The sequence below is a fragment of the Macrotis lagotis genome, chromosome 7, assembly GCF_037893015.1.
Source record: "Macrotis lagotis isolate mMagLag1 chromosome 7, bilby.v1.9.chrom.fasta, whole genome shotgun sequence".
NCBI classification, from domain to species: Eukaryota; Metazoa; Chordata; class Mammalia; order Peramelemorphia; family Peramelidae; genus Macrotis; species Macrotis lagotis.
The window spans coordinates 164515665-164528451 of record NC_133664.1 but is presented as its reverse complement, the minus strand read 5'-3'; the positions used below and the strand labels follow the sequence as shown (position 1 = coordinate 164528451).

Sequence of the window (12787 nt, the reverse complement as noted above, 5' to 3'; positions counted from 1 at the left end):
TCTTTCTTTGAGAACAAGCTTGTTCATTATAAGTACATTGTGTTCCTTTTCATTTATTTTTATTATTTCTATTTTTATATTGTCATAGTCACTGAATATATTGCTTTCCTCAGTTTGCTTATTTTACTGTTTATCAATTTATATCATCCCACTATTTTCTAAATTCTTTATATATGTCATTTCTTAGACTGGAGTAAATTCCAATTATATTCTACCCTAGAATTTCAAAACTATATGAAGGCAGTGGTAATAATTAATACTAAAATATTTTATCTACTTCAGTAGTTCCAAAGATATTGATTTGTTTGACCTAGGACTAGTCACTTAACTGCTATATACCTCAGTTTCACCATCTTTAAAACTTAGATAATAGCACCAACACCTCCCTGTCCCTACCTAAGGTTGCTGTGAAGATCAAATGGGATAATATATATATATATATATATATATGTAAATTAATTTCTTAACAGAGTTCCTGGTACATTGTCAATGCTACATTGAAATTTGCTATTTTTATCACTTTTGAGTCAAATGTACTACAATCCCTACCATACCATTACTAAATTTCACTTATCAAAGTTTTTCATCATGTGATTTACCATATCTCATTTTATGCCATTTTCTCAAATGTGTCTTATCTAGCGGTTGATATTAGTTGCAAAGACAAATCCCAAATTCTGAAAAAAAATAGTTTTTGAAAGAATTTTATTCAAATTTATTTATTATTGACAAAAGAGAGGGATGGAAAAGGTGAAGTTCTTACTTCCAGTCCTTATGAGGTCACATCATATAGAAATCAGACAGGAGGGTAAAGATATTTCTCTGATTGGCCCCACATAGGCTGTGTAAGCAGTTTCCAGAAAAGGGAGGCTTTATGAGCTGTTGAGTACAATTATTCAATCTAATATAAGAATGCAAACTCACAGTGTTTCCCCAAACTTGTCCTTAATTGATCCAAAATAAGCACTGTGGGATTATTAGCTGGAGTAGAAAATCTAAGCATTCCTTACAACCATCCACTTCCCTTGACCTATAAACTTCTGAGTTAAGACATTTTTCTTGGGACATAAAGCTATGTTCATACACTATCATAATTAATAGAAATTCTGAATAAAATAATAAAAATTTCCCACATTGATCTAGTTTCTTTTTTATATTCACTTTTTTTTTAAAGTCATGAAAGTGGTATAGTGGATGGAACACTGGACTTAGAGTCAGAGAAACATGAGTGTGAATCCTTCCTCTGACACTTACTATCTGTGCAATCCTGGGCAGGTTATTTAACCTTTGTAAATCAAGTATCCTCGTCTAAAAAATGAAGAAATAATACTACCTACATCATAGTTTTGTTTTGAGGATCAAATGGGATAACTATTAAATAGTAGCTATTATTTGCCACTTCATCCCTCAGTTATGTATTGTCTTGTTTTATGCACTAATTTTTTGTCATGTTAGGTTTTTTCTTCCTAAATAGATTATAAGTTCTTTGAAAGCAGGGACTAAGTTATATCTTTCTTTGAATATACCACATCTGCCAGATTGATAAACCCAATACTTTCTGATTGATACTATAGCCCAATGTGATAATAGAACCTAAATATGCTTATGAAGGGCAAAGAGGCTGACAAATTAATCAGTATACAGTAGGAAATTTAAAATTGAATAATTTGGGGCAGCTAGGTGACACAGTGGATAAAGCACCAGCCCTGGAGTCAGGAGTACCTGGGTTCAAATCCCGTCTCAGACACTTAATAATTACCTAGCTGTGTGGCCTTGGGCAAGCCACTCAACCCCGTTTGCCTTGCAAAAAAAAAAAACCCTATAAAATTGAATTAATTTGAATTTAAAATGGAATTAAATCGAAAACAGGATCAAAGCCAGATTTTATACATTCTTTTACTATTGACCCAACAAGGGGTTTGTTATAGAAACAATAGCCTTTTTTAATGTCAATCTAAAAAGTAGGCATGATTCTCTTGATAAATTGTTGTGCACAATTTGAAACTTTTCTAAAGTTGTTTTTATGTTTATCGGTGCTAATATTTGGCTTCTGAACCTAATTTTGCCATTCTTCTGATAATATATATATTCTAATATCATTATATTGGAATGGCACTCTGAAGCATATAACTATCAACATTTTTATTGAAATTTTTTTCCCCATAATTGCTTCACAATTCATTCTTTTGTAAGAATGTAAGAAAAAAACCCCAACTACTGTTTACTGTTATTTTTTTTTTGGAACTATAGTCATACAATACAATTAACCCTTCCTTATGTCAATTAGGCTATAGCTGTCTTATTTTTATTTTTCTGTATTGAATAAGTAAGAATCAATAAGATCATTTGAAAGTAAAGCCAAAAAAAGGAAATCCAAAATGCACAATGACTAACTTTTTATTGTAATAATATAGAGTGCCATTTTTATAGTGATTGACAGTTTGCAAATGCTTTACATATAATATCTCATCTGATCCTTTTGTCTTGGAAATGGGTGTCATTATTAACTTTATTTTACAAATGAGAAAATTTAGGCTTAGAAAGAGATTAAAGACCCAGGATCACTTACATAGCTGGGTAGTATCTAAGGCTGGATTTTAATTCAAGTCTCTGACAGCAAGTACAATGCTATATATCTATTGTGACTACTTGCTATCTGAAAGTTAATATAATACATTTTCAAACTTTTTGACATTTCAAATTTAGAAAATAGACCCTAGAAAATCAAATGACTTCTAGAAAAGAAAAAAATTCAGAATCTGAATTGAACTATGAAGTAACTTGACAGGATATAATTTAGAGAATCATCCCCTTACTCTATAGATAAATCTATAGCAATAGGTATATCATTCAAAACAAAATGATCTTTCCTACTTGTAAAATTGCATGCTGTAATTGTGATAATTCTTACAGTAATATAGTAGTAACAAAACTTGTATAGCTAGAAAATTCAGATTTGCTTTACCAATAGATAGGAAATTATCTGTTTGATGAGATCAAATAAAGAATAAGAACAAAATCAATGACTGTATGACATCTTTGAGTTAGCTTAAGTATTCTACTTTTCTATAGTCATGCTTTCATGTATATCTATAAAATGAATGACATAAATTAAAAAAAATTTTAAACGAATATATCCAAATATGTCTTTATTGTTAAATACATAATGAAAGGATAAATACACAAGACATAATTCTTAATAGGAAATATTGGATCCTACTGAATGACTTTTCTATATGACTTCATGCTGAATTTTTAAATCTATATGCATTTTATGCATGATGCCAGGGAATAAAATGAGACTGATTCTCAGTAGAGTATACCATAACTATGCACAGCTCTGATTTACTAGTAGATAAAGTGGCTTGCCCCATGGAAACACCAGTCAAACTGATTGCTCTCTACAGTAATTCTAATGTTGTGATATTTCAGAATATTTCCTATGTTTGATCACTGTGTAATCATGATTTACTTCTGAAAAATGTGCTGGTCCCAATTTAGTAAAAAATTGTAAAACCATGGAAGATCACATGGTTTTCATTTGAATATTGGTATTGGTGACTAGAGAAAAGAATCAAGGTAAATAGTTATTGTCCCAGGATATAAGCCTAAATTTCTTTAAACCCCACCATATCAAGGCTACTCCAGTCAAACAGATGATTAACTCAATAAAGAAATTAATCAATCAACAGATTGCCTAAATTCCAACCAAAAAAAATTGATGTCAATAATCCATATTCATGCAGTCTGTGATAATTTTACCATCACCCTAGCAGTTACTGTGCCCTTCATACCTCCTGTCAAAGTTTCTATACCACAAACCCAGTCTGGGACAAAAAGAAGTGTTTAGAGTCTGTGAAATGGAAAGTTTCCATTTGTTGGTAAGGACTGAAGGTGTATGTGGAAGGCACATATGCTCAGAGCTCACTTTGGAAGACTTGTATATCCAAAGAAATCTCTTGTCTTTTGGATCACTTCAGTTACAAGAAATAAGAATAAAAAGTGATTTGGGTTCTATAGTATAAAAAGTTCCTTTCCTATGAAAAGGATTAGTGAAAAATAAATATGGTCATTTTTTTTCAGTAGTTACTGAATTACCCACTCCTGATAACCATGTGCAACTGTATCTGTAATATGATCTAATTCAATTCAAACATCTATTCAGGACGGAAATTACATTTTCTTTAAGTCTGTTCATTATCTATTCCAGCTAAAACACAAGTAATGGGAGAAATCAAGATTGCCCTGAAAAAAGAAATGAAAACAGATGGAGAACAGCTAATAGTTGAGATTCTTCAGTGCAGAAACATCACCTACAAATTTAAATCTCCGGACCATTTACCAGGTACCTATTTTTTTTTAAGTTAATTCTTTTTTTAATATTTTATTTATTTAAGGCAATGGGGCTAAGTGACTTGCCCAAGGTCACACAGCTAGGCAATTATTGAATGTCTGAGGCTGGATTTGAACTCCTGACTCTAGGGCCAGTGCTCTATTCATTGCGCCACCTAGCTGCCCCAAGTATCTGTTTTATAAGAATTAAAATGTTAATTTATCAAAATGGATGTTTGAAGACCTTGAATATGACACTAAACATCTTAATGAAAATAAATTAGTTAATATTTGAATGATTAGTCAAATTTAAACTAAGTATATTGCTCTTGTTTGCTTTATTGATATTTTAAAGCATATAGATGTAATATATAATAAAAAATAAAATGTATTTACTGAGAAAATTTGTATTATTCTCATACTTTAGTTGTCTTATATAAATTGTAATGAGATTACATATTCTTGCAGAATTCAAGCAAAATGCAGTATAAAATATTAATTCTTCAATTAGATAGTAGAAAGTTTATAGAGGTAGAAATTTTGGTAGAAAGAAATCTGAACAGGGCATCAGGAAAGATTGTAGTTCAAATATAAGTCCCTCAGATTTACTAGTGTGACCATGAGGAAAATTCAATTTCCTTAGCAGTAAAATGAAGATAATGATAGATTTATCTATCTCATAGGATTGCAATGAAGTTCAAACAAAAAAAAGCATATAAAACACTTTTGAAGAATTTAAAAGTATATTTTGTACTGAATTCTTATTGGCAGATTTGTATGTGAAGCTGTATGTAGTCAACATTTCCACTCAAAAAAGAGTGATCAAGAAAAAGACAAGAGTGTGTCGGCATGATCGGGAGCCTTCATTTAATGAAACATTTAGGTTTAGCCTAAGTCCGGCTGGGCATTCTCTTCAGGTAACTGTTTAACTTCTTTAGTTTGTATATTGATTTAAACAAAAAAAAATTGTCTTTTTACTTTTCAAAAGAATTTTAATATATTTTTATATCCTTTGATTTCTGACAGTAATATTTAAATAAGGTTCATTTTTAAATAAAGCAGTGGACAACTGGGTTGTGCAGTGGATAGAGCACTAGTCTTGGAATCAGATGGACCCTAGATAACCCACCCTCAGACACATGATACTTACCTTGGGCAAATATGACCTTGGGCAAGTCATTTAATCCCATTTTCTAACAAACAAATAAACAAACAAACAAAAAAGATAAAGCAACCAACCTGATCCATTATGTACTAAGGAAACATTTTAAAGTTCTTATATATTAACATTTCCTCCATTATTTTGTTTTACAGCAACAAAACATTAACTCAAAACCTGATTTGTAATATTTGGTGGTTTCTAAGATGGAATGCTCAAATCAAAATTTAACAATCTGTTCTCAGGAGTCAGTAAAAGTCTGGCACAAAGTCTAATTCCTGTGCAATTGAGACTACTTCATAAACACAAGGTGTTAAATTAGAGTGTGTTGGATTTAGAGACAGAGAACCTGGATTTGAATCTGGGCTTTGCCATGTATCGCCTGTGAAGCTTTGGACAAGTTATTTATGCTTTCACTCTGGAACTTTATTTCTTCATCTCTATGTGCCCTGGCTTATGCTATGAACATATCTAGGTTGCTTAATATGGAAACCCCCACCATATAGGTGGTGTAGCTTCCTTTGTTTGGCCACCTGTAGTTTTTAAAACTGGTGAGCTTGAACTGAGCATCCTTTGGTTGTGCTTAGTAGCTACTGAACCAAAGGTGGATATCTTGAACTCAACCTCCTTCCATATTCAAGAAAAAAGACTTGGGTTGTTACCAGGGGTTATTTCTATATAACACAGGAGGCAAATGTGGAGCCAGCATTGCAGACAGGAAAGCTAGGAGCACAGTAGAAGGATTTTGGGAAAGGTATAGCAATAAGTTTTATCTTGGGGTTTCATGTTGGGGTGATTAGGGTGGCTGGGAGGTGGTGTCCATAACCAGGCACTCAGTGACACAACCATCTCACCAAACAATAAAAGGAAGTTCTAGTACTCAAAAGACAGAGTTAAAAGGGACCCCAGAAGTCATCTACTCTAGCCTATAATCCAAAAGAATTCCTACAATAATATTCCTTCTACACTATACCATATGTGTTGTCTCCTCCGACAGAATGTAAACTTTTGAGACTTGGTAGCTGTGTTTTGTTTTTGTTTTTAATTTATATCTCTAGTGCTTGACACAATGCTTAATACATAGTTTATTGATTGACTGATGGATTGATCTCATTATTGATGGTTGCTACTCAAAAACCTTTCAATTAAGCAGATTCTTCTTTCAGTTATTTTTCACCAACACTACATTCTCTAAGACCATATTAAAGATACTTTGCTTGAGGCAAAAGTTTGAGTCATAAACTTGACCAAAGTCATTAAACTTTCTAGGGACAATAGAAAGTGTTTGTTTGAACCTAAACATGACTTCAGTGATGTTTCCAGTACGGATTATTTTTTGATCTTTCACATTTGTTGACATCTCTGTGACATATGGACAACTTGATTCTTCTGTTTGCTCTTTGTTTCCTTGTTCTTAAATAGCTACTTTGCTTAGGTTATTTTCCCATCTCTCATCATTTTTTTTTAGTCACCTTTCTCATCCATTGGCCTCTTCCAGTTCCTTAAATTTAATGTCATCCAACATAATATGCTTGGTCTTCTTCCCCATTCCATACTTTTCCCCTTAAGCATAATTCCATGTGAAATGAGTGCAATTGTTCAGTAATTTGAACATTCTTTTACATTCTGCTTCTTTAGGACTAGGACATAAACTGATCTTTTTCAATTCAGTGGCCTCTTGAATTTTCCAAATATTCTGGCATATTGAGTGCAGCACATTATATATTTTTTAGTATTTTAAGTAGTTCAACTAGAATTCTGTTACCTACACTAGCCTTACTGTTATCAATGTTTCCTAAAACCCACTTTACTTCATTCTCCAGGGTCTAGATTAGCAGGCTGTTTTTTTTTTTTTCAGAGGCAGAGGAACTGTAGAGACCAAATTGCTAATATTTGCTGAATTTTGGAGAAAGTAAAGAAGTTTCAGGAAAAAGAAACCATCTACTTCTGCTTCATTGACTATAGTAAAGTCTTTGATTATAAGAAACAAAACAAGATGTGGAAATTTCTCAAAGATGTAGGAGTACCAGATTATCTTACTTGTCTCCTGATCAACCTTTATGCCATTCAAGAAGCAATAGCTAGAACTGAACAGCAATATGATTGGTTTAAGATTTGAAAGGAAATATAGCAAGGCTACATATTATCATCTAATTTAATTTAGATGCAAAATTTCAGGTCCACATAGTCAAAGTATGGTTTTTTTCCCAGTAGCTATGTATTCCTGTGAGAGTTAGACTATAAAGAAATCTGAGGTCTGAAGAATTGATGCTTTCTAATAGTGGTTCTAGAAAAAACTTTTGAAGATCCCTTAGTAAGGAGAGCAAATAGATACATAAATTAATTAATTCAGGATATTTACTGAAAGGTTAAATACTGAAATTTAATCTCAAATACTTTGACTACATAATGAGAAGACAGAATTTATTGCAAAAGACCCTTGATCATGATTTTTAACCATGACAGTGGGCAATGATAATAGAAATTCACTAACTTTTGGATCTTTGCAGTCACAAGACTTCAAAATATTACACTCCTTTCTATGTATTCTTTTGATAGACAAATTGGACTAACTGTTTTCCTTGTTTCCCCTTTCTCCGCTTCTCACCTATTGAAATACCTTTCTTTGCAATCCAAATTAAATTCTACCTCCTGAAAGATATCTTCCCTGATCCACAAGTTGATTATATTTTTTCATTTCGATCTCACAGAATACTACATTTATATCTTTCTAATACAATTAGTTTTTATTTAGTATTATAATTTATCCACATATGTTATTTATTCTTTTACTGAATTGTAAATTCTACAATTATATTCTATGTGAATTTTGTATGCTGTCCACCCCAACTTATCCCCAGTTCCAAGAAGTCTTTAATATAACTGTTGCATGGAAATAACTTATATTTAAGAAACTTTTTGATTTAACTAATTTAAAGTTTAAGAAAGAATCACTTATGGGGGCAACTAGGTGGCACAGTAAATAGAGCACCAGCCCTGGAGTCAGGAGGAACTGAGTTCAAATCCAGACTCATTACCTAGCTGTGTGACCTTGGGCAACTCACTTAACCCCATTGCCTTGCAAACATTAATTCTATCAGGATACCAATTTCACCCAAATAAATCTCTATTTGGTGGAATTCTGTTTGTGCAGGGAAGATTTTTTTTAAATAAAAGGTTCTAATGCCCTTTAACTCAAAGTATAATTTTATTCTCCTTATATGTAAAGGTGGTCTTGAAAGGCAAGATGGAAAAGATATGTCTTTGTCATCTCTAACATAGGGAAGCCAAGACTCTGCTTCTTTCCTTTCCTTATCAACTTTTTGAATAAAACATGTCTGATCTCTCTAGTCTAATCTTTCTTTTTTTTTCTTTTTTTTTTCTTTAGTTTTTGCAAGGCAATGGGGTTAAGTGGCTTGCCCAAGGCCACATGGCTAGGAAATTATTAAGTGTCTGAGGCCAGATTTGAACTCAGGTACTCCTGACTCCAAGGCCAGTGCTCTATCCACTGCACCACTTAGCAGTCCCTCTAGTCTAATCTTTAAATGTCAATAAGGGAGATGATTTCTACTATAGAGGGAAGGAGACTAGCTTCCTTAATCTAAGCATGAGGACAAGATTCCATAACTGTTTTTTATTGATTCTCAGAAACCAGGACATGAAAATCTTTCAGCTAGAACAGTAATTTAATAGATAGTGCCTTAAAAAGAAATCATAAAACTTAGTTGACGCAGTCTTCTTCATATTTGCACAAATATGAGTGTAATTCTATACCAACCTCCATCTCCTCCATCCGAACCCAGATATGCTCCCCACTTCTTACAACTCTAATGAATCCCAATATTTTCCTTGTTCTCATGAAGGTTGAAAATGACTCATTGGGTGATGTTGTTCTCAACTCTTTTTTTCTAAGAATATACTAATGATGAGACATACAAGGACCCATCTGAAAATTTAAAATAACCCATTCCTAGGTCTTAACTGTAGTCTCATAATGCCTACTACAGTGTCTTACAAATATAAGGTGATTAATTAAATATTCAATGAGTAAGGATTAATAGGCTTTGTTTTGTTTTAGATTTTTCAAGGCAATGGGGTTAAGGGCTTGAGGCCAGATTTGAACCCAGGTATTCCTGACTCCAAGGCCAGTGCTCTATCCACCACACCACCTAGCTGCCCCAGATTAATAGGTTTTAATAGGAATTATGAAGACTCATCTTTCTAAGTTCAAATCTTTTCTCAGATACTAACTGTATGACTTTGGATAATTCACTTATCTCTTTTTGCCTCAGTTTTCTCATCTGTCAAGAAAACCCAAACAGGGTCACAAAGAGTCAGACATGACTGAAAACAACCAAACAACAAAAATAATGATAGCTAAAGGGAACCTAGGAGGTCATTACAAGTCCACGCTACAGATTCAACTGAGGTACAATGGTACCAATAAAGAAGAAATGTTCACAGTACAGTTTAGTTTTTTTTCAAGGAAGTGGGGTTAAGTGGCTTGCCCAAGGCCACATGGCTAAGTAATTATTAAGTGTCTGAGGTCGGATTTGAACCTAGGTACTCCTGACTCCCCGGCCGGTGCTCTATTCGCTGCGCCACCTAGCAGCCCCACAGTGTAGTTTAACTAGAGTACAGGATTTATGTTGAGGTTGATGATTAAGAAAAGATTTGCAAATAAATTGCATTAGAATATGAAATCCCAAAAGATTAAAATGCCAAAATTAGACTGTCTAGCTTTGCAAAATTGATTCTACTTCATTCTTCTATCATTAAAATAATTTTTAGCTGATTTCAGATTGTATGATCTGGAACAAAGATGTTTGGCAAATTAGCCTGTTCATTTGTTTTAGTGCATCACTTTTAATCTAAAAAATCACATACAGAATTCATGTTTGGAATGGTCAGAACCTCAAGGATTGGTTTGAGGAATGTTAAGAAATATTGAAGTTCATTTATAGCATCAAAGAAGTCTAAGAATTTCTTAGTTCTTTTGCATTTTTCTCCTACAATGAGGAAAATTTCTTTAAACTTCTTTACTTATAGTGTTTGATAACTATTGTTGAATTCACAGGAGTCCTAAAAAAATGAAATAAAGTAAATTTTTTGACTATTTTTGTCTTCCAGATTTTGCTCGTCTCTAACGGAGGGAAGTTTATGAAAAAGACACTGATTGGTGAAGCTTATATCTGGCTTGACAAAGTAGATTTAAGGAAAAGAATAGTAAACTGGCACAAACTCTTGGTCAGTCCTACTCAAACACATTGAAGAGAATCTGCTTAGGCTTTAGAATTTTACAGACTATTATCTTCTCTAAAGAGCATCAAATCAATTCCATAGATTGATACTATTATGTTAAGCTAGACTTTCAGAGGAAAGCAAGAGAAAAAGTGGGAAGATCAGATGATTGGTCTGTAACTTGTAAACTTGATGTTGATGAAGTCAACAACAAGTTCTGGGTTCCCAAATAAAGGGATATGTAATTTAAAGAAAAGAGGGCTGTTAGCATTGGACTTCTCATGGTCGCCAAGGGGATCTATGAAAGAAGTTGAATGCTGAAACTGGAAATGGTGGTTCAAAGATCAATATGGCTTACAATGTAACACAATGATGTTGTTTATGCAAAAGCATCTAAAGTGAAAGTAAAGAATTGACTTTATAAATCTCACTTTTTAAAAGTGTAAAACTAGTCCCTCTGCACTTTAAGTTCTTGAATTATTTACTGTAGTAAGAGTATACTACAGAATTGATTTATCTTGTTTTGTCTGCAGTTATGGCAGAGGTGTGGATTTTATTTTTCTGAAATAAAAATAAAGAAAATATGCTTTGGAGCATGAGCTTAAAGGGGTTTTCATGGTATAGAGCACCATCCTTAAAACTCATTTGATGAAAGCACATTTTTGGTATAAGTTGACATGATTTATCCTGAAAATAACCTGGGGGAGAAGACATTTATTGTACTAATGAAGTTACTATTCAGGAAGACTAGACCTGGATAACTTGGCAGGGAAGAATTTCACCTCAAAAACAAAATAGTCCCAGGGACCTATCATAAAAACATAAAATATTATTTTCCCATAATTTAGCCTTTGTGGAAGACTCTATGAATGATATAGGCTATATGTACCAAAGGACATAGATTTAACTTGTCTTATATGAGTTAGGAAGCATGTGAGCCTATTCTTGGTGAAAGTACAAATAAATTCATTATCCTATAGATTTGATTTCTATGAGGGACATATTAGGAAACAAAAATATTTTCCATCAAATAAATTTTATATTAGTCTCTTTGTAGTGGTTAATTAAATTGGGATGAACTCTTACTCTTATGTAATTCAAACTTGTTTTCAAAATATATATATATATATATATATATATGTACACAACATGAAAGTCCTTACACCTTAGACCCATCTTTCTATCAAGCTTCTCCCATTAACTCCCAAGCTACTCCCCCATTAATCCCCACATCCATTTCATCTTGGTTAAGTTCTTAACCAAGCAACTGGGAAAATTGTATAGTGTGACTATTCAAAGCACTGACTTTAAAAATTTTAGTCTTTTTGAGTAAGGATTTTGATACCAGAAGATAATTAATTTCTTTAAATATTGAACAAAACGGTCCAAATTCAAGATATTGAAATGGGTCTTCATTATGTAACAAAAATTATTGATGAGAAATTCACAAAGGTGGCAGAACACCCAAGTGGAAAATAGCCTAGTACAATAATTCAAGAAACCTGGGTTTTAGCCTCAGCTCTGACAATGAAACCTTGTTCAATATTCAGCAAGTCGTTTGACTTCTCTGTGTGCCCATGTCATCTGTAAAATAGGGTTCTTAATACCTTTCCTTCCTACCTCACAGGGTTGTTGTGAGGACAAAAATAGATTAATATATGTGAAAGCACTTTGCACAATATAAAGCACTATACAAATATAAGATATAAGGTTAATCACACGTGTTGAGTTAATCAAAGTGGAAATTAAAAACCTTCTTTCCCTCCAAATAATCACCTTAACACTGGCTTTAAAAAGTCATATTTTAATCTTATTTTATATATATATAACATGGAAAATAATTTTCAAAAAGTATTTTTCATTTACCCATTTGGAAAATAAAACGTGAGAGTGAAATGAAATATATGCAAAGTTGAAACCAAATGAACTACCCCACTTTTAAATCTCTTATACCACTCCTACTTTGTAACTAGAGAAAAATTTAAGGACTAAGCAACTCAGTCTTAATTTGTTGCTTTAAAAATTGCTGCTGTAATCTAAACTAAATATTCCTCC

The 12787-nt window shown here is 32.7% G+C and overlaps 1 protein-coding gene across 1 annotated transcript; it reads left to right on the top strand.

The window, feature by feature from the left end:
• Nucleotides 1–4214: 4214 nt before the first annotated feature.
• LOC141494192 (protein piccolo-like) lies at nt 4215–10762 on the top strand. The gene is made up of 3 exons (XM_074195300.1): nt 4215–4345; nt 5104–5249; nt 10622–10762. The coding sequence occupies exons 1-3, from the start codon at nt 4225–4227 to the stop codon at nt 10760–10762; spliced, it is 408 nt and encodes a 135-aa protein (XP_074051401.1). The 5' UTR covers nt 4215–4224.
• The last annotated feature ends 2025 nt before the right edge of the window (nt 10763–12787 follow it).